General features: G+C 40.2%; 1 protein-coding gene across 3 annotated transcripts in view; it reads left to right on the top strand.

The window, feature by feature from the left end:
- The window catches only part of shroom2a (shroom family member 2a), a 90,697-nt gene that overhangs the window by 24,960 nt on the left and 47,984 nt on the right, over positions 1–17,753 (top strand). For all 3 annotated transcript variants that reach the window (XM_062039027.1, XM_062039029.1, XM_062039028.1), the window contains one exon: positions 16,324–16,472. In XM_062039027.1, the coding sequence (XP_061895011.1) occupies positions 16,324–16,472 (149 nt within the window). The remainder of the gene's footprint in view (positions 1–16,323; positions 16,473–17,753) is intronic.

Below are 17,753 nucleotides of genomic sequence, written 5' to 3'. Positions count from 1 at the left end.
CATACACTACCGTTCAAAAGTTTGGGGTCACATTGAAATGTCCTTATTTTTGAAGGAAAAGCACTGTACTTTTCAATGAAGATAACTTTAAACTAGTCTTAACTTTAAAGAAATACACTCTATACATTGCTAATGTGGTAAATGACTCTTCTAGCTGCAAATGTCTGGTTTTTGGTGCAATATCTACATAGGTGTATAGAGGCCCATTTCCAGCAACTATCACTCCAGTGTTCTAATGGTACAATGTGTTTGCTCATTGGCTCAGAAGGCTAATTGATGATTAGAAAACCCTTGTGCAATCATGTTCACACATCTGAAAACAGTTTAGCTCGTTACAGAAGCTACAAAACTGACCTTCTTTTGAGTAGATTGAGTTTCTGGAGCATCACATTTGTGGGCTCAATTAAACGCTCAAAATGGCCAGAAAAAGAGAACTTTCATCTGAAACTCGACAGTCTATTCTTGTTCTTAGAATTGAAGGCTATTCCACAAAATTGTTTGGGTGACCCTAAACTTTTGAACGGTAGTGTATGTTAATATACGTATATATACATATATGTATAAATATATATGTATACAGTCGTGGTCAAATGTTTACATACACTTGTAAAGAACATAATGTCATGGCTGTCTTGAGTTGCCAATCATTTCTACAAATCTTATTTTTTTGTGATGTAGTGATTGGAGCACATACTTGTTGGTCACAAAAAACATTCATGAAGTTTGCTTCTTTTATGAATTTATTATGGGTCTACTGAAAATGTGAGCAAATGTGCTGGGTCAAAAGTATACATACAGCAATGTTAATATTTGCTTACATGTCCCTTGGCAAGTTTCACTGCAATAAGGCACTTTTGGTAGCCATCCACAAGCTTCTGCTTGAATTTTTGACCACTCCTCTTGACAAAATTGGTGCAGTTCAGCTAAATGTGTTGGTTTTCTGACATGGACTTGTTTCTTCAGCATTGTCCACACATTTAAGTCAGGACTTTGGGAAGGCCATTCTAAAACCTTAATTTCTAGCCTGATTTAGCCATTCCTTTACCACTTTTGACGTGTGTTTGGGGTCATTGTCCTGTTGGAACACCCAACCAAGACCCAACCTCCGGGCTGATGATTTTAGCTTGTCCTGAAGAATTTGGAGGTAATCCTCCTTTTTCATTGTCCCATTTACTCTCTGTAAAGCACCAGTTCCATTGGCAGCAAAACAGGCCCAGAGCATAATACTACCACCACCATGCTTGACGGTAGGGATAGTGTTCCTGGCATTAAAGGCCTCACATGTGCTCCTCCAAACATATTGCTGGGTATTGTGGCCAAACAGCTCCATTTTTGTTTCATCTGAACACAGAACTTTCCTCCAGAAGGTCTTATCTTTGTCCATGTGATGTCATATGTCACATATTGGACACCGCTACTTTGCGTCTGTTGTTTTTAGACAAACATTGAAGTCAAAATAACTAACGAGGAAAGAGCAGGATCACAATGGAGATTCTTGACAGCATCAGTTTCATTTGTGACATCTGAAGTCAGCATCCCGTCCTGTCAGCAAAAAGTCAAACGCAGGACACGTTTCTCCTTCCCCTCAACCCCACCACATCCTTCCCGTGGCGCCCCCCTCCTCGCCAAGACAGGAGACTATTTTGGAGGACAGGCGTGCATCCTCTCTGAGCGATGGCAGCCCCGCAGGAAGAGCGTCAACAAAGGGCACGCCGTGGCTCTCGCTGATTAGGCCAACTGTTTGGAGAAGCGGAATGATCCCTCCCGTGTGGATGTTCCACGTAAGCCTTTGTTTGCCCCCCCCCCCCCCCCCTTTTTTTTTTTGTTGGGCTCCATGCTGGCATTGGCTGTTTTAAGAGCCACATTCTTCATAGGAGTCGTGGGTGGAAACGAAAGGCAAACTTTGGGCTGTCCTGCACGTGATGCCATGTTGGATTGAATGAAACACTTCGTCCACCAAAGAAGCAGAACACTTTTAGTAGCAACTACAATAACATGATAAGCACCATTATTTTCATTGATATCGTAATCACGATTAATTACACGATTATTCATCAATTTGAAAACATGAGTATGTATTGTACCACCAAAAGTCGACGTTAAATATAGTTAAAAAACAGCTATAATTTACTACAACCACAGCAAGCAATAACTGTCAAATAAAAATGAGCTGCATAATAAGAAATCAAATTGTGTATGTCAGGGGTGTCCAAAGTGCGGCCCGGCGGCCATTTGTGGCCCGCAGGTCATTTTTTAACGGCCCCACGGCACATTTCAAAAATAGGAATGAAAAAGATTAAAAACATGATAAGTAGTATAAAAGAGCAAAGAGGTGAAATGTAACAAGAAAATGTCGCAATGTTTACTCCAATAACACAAAGCTGCCATGCAGGCGGTTTCTTTCTTTAAAAAATAATAATGAATCAAATTCAATGTCATTATGAATTGTTGACCTATTCGAGGCTCCAGTTACGTCACATCTGAGATATTTTTGGGGAAAATGTTGCATATTTTGTGTTAGCCATATAAAAAACTGAGCTGTTTTTTTTATAAAGAAGGGCCTAAAACGAACAAACGAAAAACATAAACAACAATAAACCGTATAATTGACGGATAGATCTGAAGTTGATCTCGAGATTATTGTGTTAAAAGTAAACAGTAAAAAAATATATAATTTATTTTTTAACACTATAATTATTTGGATCCCCAATAATTTTAGTGTGATTTGTTTTTAAGTGTCTTTTGCTCAAAAAATAATAATGAATTAAAATCAATGTTGTTAAATTCATTGAGTTATTGACCTTTTTAAAGCTCTAATTATTATATAATCTCAAATATTCCACTTAAAAATGTTATTGTGTGAAAATATTGCATATTTTGTATTTTTTCCATAAAAAAACAGGGTTTTCTTTGACAACAAGAGCATACAACTTAAATCTTTAAAACCGTTATATTGACAGATAGACCTAATGTTGATCTATAGATTTAAAACTTGAATAATAATACAAAAAAATAGTACTGAATAATGACACATTTTTAACATTTTTTTTACCAAAACCATTTGGGGTCCCTGGGATCAAGCCTGAGTGGAGGCCTAAATGTATATTTTTTATACATATATTGTATTGGTTTTTAAAATAAAAAATATCAAAATGGCCCCCGCTTGCTTTGATTTTTCAGAATGCGGCCCTCAGTGGAAAAAGTTTGGACACCCCTGGTGTATGTCCTTCGCTATGTGGTAGGTTCCTGCGGACGTTATCTCCTTCTGTTGTTGACTATTTGTTTCATACGGTGTTGATTGGAAATGGTTGCTTCGGCATTTTGTGGGTGTGGCACCGGCCGGAGATGTTGACATGCGGAGTTTCAAGCACTCCTCATTCTCTAGCGCAGTAATTTTCAACCACTGTGCCGCGGCACACTAGTGTGCCGTGAGATATTGTCTGGTGTGCCGTGGGAAATTATGCAACTTCACCTAATTGGTCCAAAAAATATTTTTTGCAAATCAATAATCATAATAATGTGCCGTTGTCTTGTGCCTGTGCTGTGTAGACCTTGGGAGGGTAATCTTGTAATACTCCATATCAGTAGGTGGCAGCAGGTAGTTCATTGCTTTGTAGAAGTCGGAACGCGTCGAGGATGGTTTGTGGTGATCCCAATATGCAGAGCACAGCGGGAGACAGCGTGCAGGTAAAAAGGTATGTAACGCTTAAACCAAAAATGAACAAAAGGCAAGTCCCGCTAGGAAAAGGCACTGACGCATAGGGATGGCTGTGCAAAACAAAAGTAAAACTGAACTGGACTACAAAGTCAACAAAAACAGAATGCTGGACGACAGCAAAAACTTACAGCGTGTGGAGCAAAGACGGCGTCCACAAAGCACATCCGTACATGACATGACAATCAACAATGTCCCCACAAAGAAGGATAGCGTACGCACAACTTAAATAGTCTTGGTTGCGATAACAAAGCAGGTGCGGGCAATAGCACTCAAAGGAAGGCGTGAAGCTGCTACAGGAGAACGCCAACAAAACAGGAAGGGTCACCAAAATAACAGCGCAAGACAGGGACTAAAGCACCACACACAGGAAACAACAACAAACTCAAAATAAGGCACGACGACCTGGTGGAGTTTCATTTTTTAACCTTTTCCGTATTTTTTTTATGAAAAAAATGTGCCTTGGCTCAAAAAAAGGTTGAAAAACACTGCTGTGACTTTTCAAATGATGCTACAAATTAGCAGTAATGCTACTTTTTGTAGCAACGCTTTTGCCGCACACGTGACATATTACGGCTGTCTGTTCGACATCTTCCCGCTTGAAGCCAAACCACCGCCGGACGATGGACCCTGTGCTGTTTTTCTTGGGAATTAATTCTTCATCCTTCATTTGTTACCAGATTCGCACCTCCTTTCTCTCGTATTACCACTCGCACCGTACCGCTAACGTTACCCCTTCCGCTACCTCTCTGCTCGGCGAGGGCCTATGACATTGCACGCGCAACAGTATGTAAGAAGGTGCGCTTGTTTTATGTCTCTGTGAGAAGGAGAGACAAGAAAGAGTGAGAAATGCATGTGGTGTAATGCCCCCAGCTAAAAGCAACTGCGTGAGAATGTATACTCCAATATCACCATATAGTCATTTTCTATATCGCGCAGAGACAAACCGGCGATGTATCGAGTATATTCCATATATCAAAGTGGCCCCCCGCATTCTTCAGTGTGTATTTATGCAGCTTTCGCTGGAAGAAGTTGGAACCCTGGTCACATCACCTCTGAGTCATGCTTTTGCCTTCAGCTGCTTCTTTCTGTGAGAACGCTGAGAAGCCTGACATTGGTTTTGTTGCACAAATATAGCAAAGCCACTTTGAGCAAACAAGCGCTGCCTTGGAACTCGTCAAAAGAGCCCATGTTTATTCGATGTTTGAGTGCCACAGTTTAAAAATATCCCAAGTGCTGTTTTGCACTTGGCCACGCATCAGCCATCGATTCAGGCTCCCCACAAAACACATGACCATATCGGGCCCGCGCGGGGAAGCCGGCCAGCCTCCCATAAAACTTTCTCAGCACATTGAAGAATGAAAAGGGATTTTGCTCACACGGAGGATGAAGACCACGTCATGTCGTGTAAACCTACACATGCCTGTGTCGTTAAGTCACCCGCTAGTTGGGACCACAGACATCTTATAAGTAGACGCAGCATGGAGCGTTACTGCCTACTGGTGCTGACGAGACGCGGGGCCGCCATCTTGGAGTGGTGATCCACGCCACTCAGTGCAATTCATTTGGCAGGAGCAATGAACTGTCAGCGCATTTAATTCATCTTATCTCACTGAATGCCACTGATATTCACATGTTTTTTTGTCATACATGTAGCTATGATAAAGGACTAGAGATTAGGGAGGTCCCGATCCAGGTTTTTGCACTTCCGATCCGATACCGATGTTGTTTTTGCACTTCCGATCCAATACCGATACTGGCCGAGCATGTATTAAAGTTTAAAGTTATTTAGCCTACTTAGTTGTCAGATTCATGTTGAAAAGGGTTTTAGTACTCTTGATAACAACTAGCCAGCTGAATTAGGTGAGTTTGAATAATACACAATGGAGATGTTGACGTGCGGAGTTTCAAACACTCTTCATTTTCTAGCAGGGGACTTTTCAAATTATGCTACATATTAGCAGCAATGCTACTTTTTATAGCAACGCTTTTGCCCCACACTTGACAAATTACGGTTGTCTGTTCGACATATTCCCACTTGAAGCCAAACCACCGCCAGACGATGGACCCCCTGCTGTTTTTCTTGGGAATTAATTCATTCTTCCTTCGTTATTACCGCTCACACGGCTACGCTAGCATTACAGCTAACGTTAGCCATGCTGCTACCTCTCTGCTGGGAGAGTGCGTATACGTATGTGACGTATGACGTGACAGTATGTGACGTGTGTAAGAAGGTGCGCTTGCTGTCTGTGAGAAGCAGACACAAGAAGGAGTGGGAAGAGCCTGTCGTGTAATGCCCGCAGCTAAAAGCAACTGCGTGAGAACGTATACTCCAATATCACGATACAGTCATTTTCTATATCGCACAGAGACAGCTGACATTTTTACCGGTAGCTTTTAATTCACATGGCCGTCTTAACGGTTAGGACACAGACCTGTGGATGTGTTGAAGGTGTGCTGGAAAATGCGGAACGGAAATTAGGGAGCAGCAGAAAAGTGGAATGTATTGTTTAAATCGGTGCGTTGGAAAACACGTACCGGAATTTTTTAAAAACTGGATCTGGATCGGCATTTTCCCATGCCTTGCCGATACACATTTTTTGGCAAATATCGGCGGCCGATCCGATCCAAATATCGGATCGGGACATCCGTACTAGAGATGTCCGATAATGGCTTTTTTGCCGATATCCGATATTCCCATATTGTCCAACTCTTAATTACAGATTCCGATATCAACCGATACCGATATATACAGTCGTGGAATTAACACATTAACACGGCGTGGCGAAGTTGGTAGAGTAGAGAACCAGCAATCGGAGGGTTGCTGGCTACTGGGGTTCAATCCCCACCTTCTACCATCCTAGTCACGTCCGTTGTGTCCTTGGGCAAGACACTTCACCCTTGCTCCTGATGGCTGCTGGTTAGCGCCTTGCATGGCAGCTCCCGCCATCAGTGTGTGAATGGGTGTGTGAATGGGTGAATGTGGAAATACTGTCAAAGCGCTTTGAGTACCTTGAAGGTAGAAAAGCGCTACACAACTATAACCCATTTATCATTTATTTATTTATTTATTTTTATGCCTAATTTTGTTGTGATGCCCCGCTGGATGCATTAAACAATGTAACAAGGTTTTCCAAAATAAATTAACTCAAGTTATGGAAAAAAATGCCAACATGGCACTGCCATATTTATTATTGAAGTCACATAGTGCATTCTTTTTTTTAAACATGCCTCAAAACAGCAGCTTGGAATTTGGGACATGCTCTCCCTGAGAGAGCATGAGGAGGTTGAGCTGGGCGGGGTTGGGGTAGGGGGTAGCGGGGGGTGTATATTGTAGCGTCTCGGAAGAGTTAGTGCTGCAAGGGGTTCTGGGTATTTGTTCTGTTGTGTTTATGTTGTGTTACGGTGCGGATGTTCTCCTGAAATGTGTTTGTCATTGTTTGGTGTGGGTTCACAGTGTGGCGCATATTTGTAACAGTGTCAAAGTTGTTTATACGGCCACTCTCAGTGTGACCTGTATGGCTGCTGACCAAGTATGCAATGCATTCACTTGTGTGTGTGAAAAGCCGTAGATATTATGTGATTGGGCCGGCACGCAAATGCAGTGTCTTTAAGGCACGCCCCCAATATTGTTATTTGGGTGGAAATTGGGAGAAATTCGGGAGAATGGTTGCCCCGGTAGATTGACGGGAGGGGTTGGCAAGTATGACTGGGAGACGCAACTGCTCTGTACTTCTCCCTACGTCCGTGTACCACTCTGTACAGCGGCGTTTTAAAAAGTCATACATTTTACTTTTTGAAACCGATAATTTCCGATATTACATTTTAAAGCATTTTATCGGACATCTCTATAGAGGACACATGTTTTGGCGTGTTTTATTATCCATAGTTTGCTTAACAGTAATATAATATTCTTATATGCTATTAGTGACCAGACGTCCGAGATCAAAACTGGGAATATAATCCCAGAGAAGGGGGAAAAAAACGGTCAGCTATTTTTAAATTGAAGAAACCATATGATCATTATATATACATGCGTATATCCTACATAAACAATGTATGAATACATTAGACACCCACATCTGCGGTGCTCTCCAAGGTTTCCACAGCCATTACTTGCTTGTCTTGATGACATCAAGGCCTGGATGGCCCTAAACTTCTTAAACTTCAATGAAAAGAAGACAGAAGTAATAGTGTTTGGACCTAGTGGTACCTGTGAGCTTCCCCCTGTTGACTTTGGCCCCTTGGCTTTGTACGTTAAGCCCATGATCACCAACCTGGGTTTTCGTATTGACAGTGATTTTAAATTGGACCGTCAGATTGGCACAGTGGTGAAAGCCAGCTTTTTTTTATTTACGTCAGCTGGCTAAGGTTAAAAACCTTCTTTCTAGGCAACAGTTTGAGACAGTAATCCATGCCTTTATTACATCTCGGCTGGATTACTGTAACGCTTTATATTTTGGAATTAGTCAGTCCTCCCTCTCACGTCTGCAGCTGGTCCAAAATGCAGCTGCCCGACTTTTAACAAACACAAGAAAAAGAGAGCACATTACTCCTGTTTTAGCCTCACTTCACTGGCTGCCTGTGTCTTTTAGAGTCCATTTTAAAATGATCTTACTTGTTTTGAAATCCTTACATGGTCTTGCCCCACCTTACCTCTCTGAGCTGCTCCACCTCTATGCCCCCACCCGGTCCCTCAGGTCAGCTGATCAGCTGATCCTGGGGGTACCCAAATCCAAGCGTAAGCTCAGGGGGGACAGAGCCTTCTCTGTTGCGGGCCCCAAACTCTGGAATGATCTTCCACTCCATGTGAGACAGGCCCCTTCTTTGGCTATTTTTAAGACCCTTCTTAAAACCCATTTTTATTCACTGGCTTTTAACCCAGCATGAGACTTTAAAACTGTTTTTAACTTTTAACTTTTTTAACTGTTTTTAACTTTTAACTGCTTTTTATCCAACAAAATTGTTCTTAGGGTAATTTTGTATTTGCTTTTTTAATGTGTATTTTACTTCTGTTTTAAATTTTATTTTTTAGTCTGTCCTTTGCCTTTATTTCTTTGTGGTGTACAGCCCTTTGTTTTTCAACTGTGGTTGTTTTTAAAGGGCTTTATAAATAAAGTTGGTATGGTATGGTATGGTTTCTCATAGTCATTCACATTGACATCCCACTGGGTTGTGAGTTTTTCCTTGCCCTTTTGTGGGCTCCGAACCCTTTGAGACACTTGTGATTTAGGGCTATATCAATAAACATTGATTGATTGATTGATATTTTGTATTAAATTCTTCAATTAAATGATAATGTTTACAGTGATTGTTTATATGTATTTTTCATGTAAAAAAAATATTTAAATTGTTTAAATTTAGACTTGTATAATACTGTATAGCCACTGTCCATCTGATTGTCTAGTTAGTTAACATATATCCCCCCCACACACATTTATTTCAACTTTATGTTATTCAAGTATGACATTTTTAAATGTAATTAATTTCATTGACAAGCAATTCTATTATGGTCATACTCTTGTATTTCAGTACTATTTTATATATATATATATATATATATATATATATATATATATATATATATATATATATATATATATATATATATATATATATATATATATATATATATATATTTGCTCCTTCTCAACTCTGTGGTAATATTCTTTTCAGAAAATACAACCAATAGTACGTTAATGTTAAATCTTACTTGTGAAAAGTAATCCCTCGATTCCTATTTTCAACAGTTCGCTCATTTGAGCAGGAAAACGCTGAACACCATCTTTGTTTTCTATCTGTCAACTGTCAGTTTAGGCTGCTCGCCGGCTCCTCATCACCACTTCAAGATGGCGGCCCAATTTCTCGCGTCACAGCAGCCAATGCTGCGTCTACTTATAAGATGTCTATGGTTGGGACCCTCGTCTTCCTCCGCGTCTCGGCCTTCAAACACGCAACCCCTTTGGTTTTGGCTTCTCCAGCCGTAAAGATTCCGGCCTGACGGGTTTAAAGATGGCCCAACCTTCTGACGTTGGCGAGAGTACATCATGCCCACACATCAGAGATGGTTTCCTGTCAGTCCATGTGCTTCCTGCCTGTGGTCCTCATCCTTGTCCGTCTCAGGAAGGGTAGATGAGTCCCAGCAGAAACGTGACAACAATAAGATTTTGAGCACATAAAACTGCCTTCCCCCCTTGATGCTGAAAGGGACAAGGACAAGACCCAACCTCTGGGCTGATGATTTTAGCTTGTCCTAAAGAATTTGGAGGTAATCCTCCTTTTTAATTGTCCCATTTACTTTTTGTAAAGCACCAGTTCCATTGGCAGGAAAACAGGCCCAGAGCATAATACTACCACCACAATGCTTGACGGTAGGCATAGTGTTCCTGGGATTAAAGGCCTCACATGTTCTCCTCCAAACATATTGCTGGGTATTGTGGCCAAACAGCTCCATTTTTGTTTCATCTGACCACAGAACTTTCCTCCAGAAGGTCTTATCTTTGTCCATGTGATGTCAGATGAAACAAAAATGGAGCTGTTTGGCCACAATACCCAGCAATATGTTTGGAGGAGAAAAGGTGTGGCCTTTAATCCCAGGAACACCATTCCTATTACGGTTGTCTGTTCAACGTCTTCCCGCTTGAAGCCAAACCACCGACAGACGATGGACCCCGTGCTGTTTTTCTGGGGAATTAATTCTTCTTCGTTCATTTGTTACCAGATTCGCACCTTCTTTCTCTCGTATTACCACTCGCACCGCAGTTTCCCCTCTCTGTTTCCCCAATGGTGGCGCACTGCCACAGCAAAATATTAGCCACCACACCTTAAAAATGAGGGTTTTTTTACATGAAAACAAATTACAGTAATTTAAGTTTGGCCCTGTGATGAGGTGGCCACTTGTCCAGAGTGTACCCCGTCTCCCGCCCAAATTCAGCTGGGATAGGCTCCAGCCGCCCCCCCACGATGCCAAAAGGGACAAGCGGTAGAAAATAGATGGAATACAATGGTACAATCTGTTTTTATTTGAAAATTGGGAAGAGGTTAAACGTGACCTGTGATGATTATAATCCATATTGAACAGGCTTCCTTGTGTTCTAGATCAGTGTTCCTTAACCCTAGGGCCGGGGCAGTGAAGTTGTCACGTTGTGTAAATGGTAAATAAAAACAGAATACAATGATTTGCAAATCCTTTTCAACTTATATTCAATTGAATAGACCGCAAAGACAAGATACTTAACGTTCAAACTGGTAAACTTAGTTACTTTTTTGCAAATATTAGCTCATTTGGAATTTGATGCCTGTAACATGTTTCAAAAAAGCTGGCACACGTGGCAAAAAAGACTGAGAAAGTTGAGGAATGCTCATCAAACACTTATTTGGAACATCCCACAGGTGAACAGGCTAATTGGGAACAGGTGGGTGCCATGATTGGGTATAAAAGCAGCTTCCATGAAATGCTCAGTCATTCACAAACAAGGACGGGGCGAGGGTCACCACTTTGTCAACAAATGCCTGAGCAAATTGTTTAAGAACAACATTTCTCAACCAGCTATTGCAAGGAATTTAGGGATTCGGTCCGTAATATCATCAAACGGTTCAGAGAATCTGGAGAAATCACTGCACTTAAGCAGCAACTCCTGTGACCGTCGATCCCTCAGGCGGTACTGCATCCTAAAAGCGACATCTGTGCGTAAAGGATATCACCACATGGGCTCAGGAACACTTCAGAAAACCACTGTCAGTAACTACGGTTGGTCGCTACATCTGTAAGTGCAAGTTAAAACTCTACTATGCAAAGCGAAAGCCATTTATCAACAACACCCAGAAACGCCGCCGTCTAAGATGGACTGAGGCAAAGTGGAAAAGTGTTCTGTGGTCTGACGAGTCCATATATCAAATTGTTTTTGGAAACTGTGGACGTCGTGTCCTCCGCACCAAAGAGGAAAAGAACCATCCAGACTGTTACAGGTGCAAAGTTTAAAAGCCAGCATCTGTGATGGTATGGGGGTGTATTAGTGTGCTAAATTCCTTGTGTTCTAGATCAGTGTTCCTTAACCATAGGGCCGGCGCTCCGCTTTTGGGACGTTTTTCAGCGGTACTCAGCTGTCATACACTTTCCCACCACTTGTGGTAGTCATGACAATATCACGCAAACAGAAGAAGTCTTAAGGTAAAGTCAGAGAAGTTTCTTAAGCACAAAAATGATGACTAAAGGGGTCAAACTATTTTATTTTGACAGTTAAGTTAAGAAACATGTTCATTATTAATTTAGCTTATTTATTTATAATTATTTATGAGTCCCTTCTCAGGCAGTAAATGTGGTCAGTCCTTAATTTCATAATCAGCCTGGACTAAGCCCAAGTTCTATGTGCTAAATAAATAATATTCTTTGTGATTAACACATTCTTTCATATCATTTGACAAGTTGTAAGTAGGATAGATAAATTATTGAATATGATTCAAATCAAGAGTAAGAATACAAATTCAGTGTTAATATTTAAGTGGGCCCCTCTGGAGTTGAAAAATAGGCCCTGGAGGTCAAAAAGATTAAGAACCTTATATCAGTTCCCCCCCAATCGTGACGCACCGCCACGGCAAAATATTAGCCACTACATCTTAAAAATGAGGTTTTTTTTAACGTGAAAACAAATGACAGTAATATAATGCGACTTGTCCAGGGTGTAACCCGACTTCTGAATGCAGCTCTAGCCACCTCCGCAACCCAGAGAGGGACAAGCGGTACAAAACGAATAGATGTATAATGTATTGTAGCGTCCAAAAGAAGACACACAAATCCAACGCTTTTTTAATTTTTAATTTTTAAACTTTTATTGCCAATCTTGTGCCATTTTTTTTTTAAATGTACTTTTATTGCCAATCTTGTGCTAACTCATATTCCCTTCATCTTCACACGTTCGTCCCCGTGCTTCTCCAGACACACACCTCATTCTCCTCCCACACGGTGTGTTCAGACCATGGGAAAAATGAACATCATAACACAGGAACATCAAAACCAGCAGTATGAAAGGATATACAGTACATAGTGGATTATTGGCGCACTATTGACGTAACGCAAACTTGTACTCAAAGACGTTGTCATTCAGCGCGGTAGCAGCATTTTGGATTCAAGCCCAACAACAAAGCGCCTCTGAGAGTACATTGTAATCTGAGTTTGGCAAAACTACAGACATCGTCAATCACCTGAAACGTCACCGCAAAGTACAACGCGACGAAAGCTTACAATGCAGCAGTGTACCTGCTTCTCTCTCTAGACAAGTTCTTCAAGTTCATTTAAGACAAAATATAAACATTTCGGACTAGAACATTACAGGGAAAAAAGCTAGAATATTGGGAGAAATTGTGTGTGAATGCTGAAATGTGCAAGCCAGACCCAAATGCTAACGTTAGCATGCTAGCAGTTAAAATGCATCAAGTGCTAAGTATTAAGTACCAGGTTATAAGACTGAGGTGTTTGGCTTCAAAATTGGGTGAAAAAGGTAGTATGTTCGAATGCTAACGTTAGCATTTTGACTGTTAACATGTGTCGGATGACAAGTTAACTGACTCAGAGGTGTTTGTCCTAAATTGGCTAAAAAGTTGATATGCTAGAATTCTGACGTTAGCATTCTAACATTTCACGTTGCCCTAACGTTAGCATGTCAAGTACCAAGTCCTATGACTCTGAAGTGTTCGTCTTTGAAATTTCATAAAAAGTTACCGTGCAAGAATGCTAATGTTATCATGTTGACAGTTAGCATGGGTCAAGTAGCAAGTCATATGACTCTAAGGTGTTTCTCTAAAATTGGCTAAAAAGTTGGCATGCTAGAATGCTAACGTTAGCATGTGTCAAGTAACAAGTCATAAGACTCTGGAGTGTTAGTCTGTAAAATTGCTTAGAAAGTTACCATGCTAACAGTTAGCATGTGTCAAGTACCAAGTCATATGAATCCAAAGTGTTAATATTGCCTAAAAAGTTTGCATGCTAGAATGCTAACAGTTAGCATATGTCAAGTACCAAGTCATATTACTCTGCAGTGTTCGTCTGTAAAATTGGCTAAAAACTTGGCATACTACAATGTTTACGTTGGCATGCTCACAGTTAGCATGTGTGAAGCACCAAGTCATATGACTCTAAGGTGTTTGACTGCAAAATTGGCTGAAAAAGTTAGTATGCTAGAATGCTAACGTTAGCATGCTAACAGTTAACATGTCAGATGCCAAGTTATCTGACTCTGATGTGTTCATCTGTAAAACTGCCTCAAAAGTGGGCATGCCAGAATGCTACCTATTAGCATGTGTCAGGTACCAAGTAATACGGCTCTGAAGTGTTCATCATCATTGCTTAAAAAGTTAACATGTGTCAAGTACCAAGTCATATGACTCCAAAATGTTAAATTGCCTAAAAAGTTTGCATTCTAGAATGCTAACATTAGCATGCTAACAGTTAGCATATGTCAAGTACCAAGTCATTTGACTCTGAAATGTTCTTAAATTTTGCATGCTATAATGTTAACTTTAGTATGCAGTTAGCATGTGTCAAGTACCAAGTCTTATGACTCTGAAGTGTTCATCTGTAAAATTGCTTAAAAAGTTAGCATGCTAACAGTTAGCATGTGTCAAGCACCAAGTCATATGACTCCGAAATGTTAAATTGCCTAAAAAGTTTGCGTTCTAGAATGCTAACATTAGCATGCTAACAGTTAGCATATGTCAAGTACCAAGTCATTTGACTCTGAAATGTTCGCCTGTAAAATGTTCTTAAAGTTTTGCATGCTAGAATGTTAACTTTAGTATGCAGTTAGCATGTGTCAAGTACCAAGTCTTATGACTCTAAGGTGTTCAGCTGCAAAATTGGCTGAAAAAATGAGTATGCTAGAATGCTAAAGTTAGCATGCTAACAGTTAACATGTCAGATGCCAAGTTATCCGACTCTGATGTGTTCATCTGTAAAACTGCCTCAAAAGTGGGCATGCCAGAATGCTAACTATTAGCATGTGTCAGGTACCAAGTAATACGGCTCTGAAGTGTTCATCATCATTGCTTAAAAAGTTAACATGTGTCAAGTACCAAGTCATATGACTCCGAAATGTTAAATTGCCTAAAAAGTTTGCATTCTAGAATGCTAACATTAGCATGCTAACAGTTAGCATATGTCAAGTACCAAGTCATTTGACTCTGAAATGTTCGCCTGTGAAATGTTCTTAAAGTTTTGCATGCTATAATGTTAACTTTAGTATGCAGTTAGCATATGTCAAGTACCAAGTCATATGACTCTGAAATGTTTGTTTGTAAAATTTTCGTAAAGTGGTCATAGAATGCTAACGTTAGCATGTGTCAAGTACCAAGTCTTATGACTCTGAAGTGTTCATCTGTAAAATTGCTTAAAAAGTTAGCATGCTAACAGTTAGCATGTGTCAAGCACCAAGTCATATGACTCCGAAATGTTAAATTGCCTAAAAAGTTTGCGTTCTAGAATGCTAACATTAGCATGCTAACAGTTAGCATATGTCAAGTACCAAGTCATTTGACTCTGAAATGTTCGCCTGTGAAATGTTCTTAAAGTTTTGCATGCTATAATGTTAACTTTAGTATGCAGTTAGCATGTGTCAAGTACCAAGTCTTATGACTCTAAGGTGTTCAGCTGCAAAATTGGCTGAAAAAATGAGTATGCTAGAATGCTAAAGTTAGCATGCTAACAGTTAACATGTCAGATGCCAAGTTATCCGACTCTGATGTGTTCATCTGTAAAACTGCCTCAAAAGTGGGCATGCCAGAATGCTAACTATTAGCATGTGTCAGGTACCAAGTAATACGGCTCTGAAGTGTTCATCATCATTGCTTAAAAAGTTAACATGTGTCAAGTACCAAGTCATATGACTCTGAAATGTTAAATTGCCTAAAAAGTTTGCATTCTAGAATGCTAACATTAGCATGCTAACAGTTAGCATAGGTCAAGTACCAAGTCATTTGACTCTGAAATGTTCGCCTGTGAAATGTTCTTAAAGTTTTGCATGCTATAATGTTAACTTTAGTATGCAGTTAGCATATGTCAAGTACCAAGTCATATGACTCTGAAATGTTTGTTTGTAAAATTTTTGTAAAGTGGTCATAGAATGCTAACGTTAGCATGTGTCAAGTACCAAGTCTTATGACTCTGAAGTGTTCATCTGTAAAATTGCTTAAAAAGTTAGCATGCTAACAGTTAGCATGTGTCAAGCACCAAGTCATATGACTCCGAAATGTTAAATTGCCTAAAAAGTTTGCGTTCTAGAATGCTAACATTAGCATGCTAACAGTTAGCATATGTCAAGTACCAAGTCATTTGACTCGGAAATGTTCGCCTGTAAAATGTTCTTAAAGTTTTGCATGCTAGAATGTTAACTTTAGTATGCAGTTAGCATGTGTCAAGTACCAAGTCTTATGACTCTAAGGTGTTCAGCTGCAAAATTGGCTGAAAAAATGAGTATGTTACAATGCTAAAGTTAGCATGCTAACAGTTAACTTGTCAGTTATCGGACTCTTAGGGATTTGTCTGTAAAATATGCTGAAAAGTGGTCATTGTAGAAGTTGGGGCCGTGGTGATGTGTGCTGCTGTGTTGGTGCCACAGGTGGAGGAGGCCAGCCAGGCAGCAGCTGTGGGTCTGCAGGCGGGAGACGAGCTGCTCAACATCAACCACATTCCCCTCAGCGGCTACAGGCAGGAGGCCATCTGCCTGGTGAAAGGCTCCCACAAGATGCTCAGTCTCATGGTGAAAAGGTAAGCTCGCCCCACCCCCACCCACCCACCCTCCCACTTAAGGCCGAGCCTGGCGGGTTGCCATGGCGACATCTCCCAACAAACCGAGGCGACGGCGGCTGTTTGCGTGTAGATTAGCCCACGCGCTGTGGGATTTCTCCGCTCGCTAGATCATCCTGTTTGGTGGGGTTGCAGCGGGTCACGTGACATCATAAAGGTCATGTGACATCATACAGGTCATGTGACATCATACGGCACCTTTATGCAAATATTTCCCAACCCTCTGAACCGCCATGGACAATAAACCTCTTGCCTCATCGTGAGTGATTCACTCTTTGGCATCCATTGGTCATCATATCTTGGTGTGTGTGTGTGTGTGTCAGAATGTGTGTGTGTGTGTGTGTGTGTGTGTCAGAATGTGTGTGCGTGTGCGTGTGCGTAACACTGGTTCCATTGTCCTTCTGTCTACTTTTCGACATACCGTGCACAATATCATTGTTTCAGAGCGATACAAACAACTTCCTGCTCTTCAAGACCAACCCTGATGACTTAGTTGAAGTACTTGTCCGTGATGATCAATGTAATATCACTTTTGCTAAACACTCTGCTTGGCCAAGATGGAGAGGTATCAAGTATCAAAAAAGTATCAACTTTTTGGTCGGTATCTGCCTTTTTATTTATTTTTTCGACTTTAATTGGTCGGTATCTGCCTTTTTTTAATCGCTTTCTGCCTTTTTTCTTCCTATTATTATATATTTTTAATCAGTATCTGCCTTTTTTTTTATCACTATCTGCTTTGTATTATTTTATTAAACATTTTTATTGATCGGTATCTGCCTTTTTTTAATCGCTATCTGCCCTTTTATTATTATTACTATTTTTTTATTAATTGATACCTGCCTTTTTAATTGCTATCTGCCTTTGTAATTATTATTAATATTTTCTTATTAATTGATATCTGCCTTATTTATCACTATCTGCATTTTTATTATTATTATTTTCCAAATGATCGGTATCTGCTTTTTTTTAAATCGCTATCTGCCTATTTATTATTATTTAAATTTTTATAGATCGGTATCTGGCTTTTTTAATCGTTTTCTACCTTTTTTCTTCTTTTTTTTAATCGGTATCTGCCTTTTTATTTATTTGTATTTTTTTTTATTGATCGGTATCTGCCTTTTTTCATCGCTTTCTGCCCTTTTATTATTATTACTATTTTTTATGAATTGATATCTGCCTTTTTTATCGCTATCTACCTTTTTAGTAATATTTACATTTTTATAGATCAGTAGCTGCCTTTTT

The sequence above is a fragment of the Entelurus aequoreus genome, linkage group LG27 (genome assembly GCF_033978785.1).
Source record: "Entelurus aequoreus isolate RoL-2023_Sb linkage group LG27, RoL_Eaeq_v1.1, whole genome shotgun sequence".
Lineage (NCBI taxonomy): Eukaryota > Metazoa > Chordata > Actinopteri > Syngnathiformes > Syngnathidae > Entelurus > Entelurus aequoreus.
Note: the sequence above shows the minus strand (reverse complement) of the source record. Positions and strands in the feature narration are given on the sequence as shown.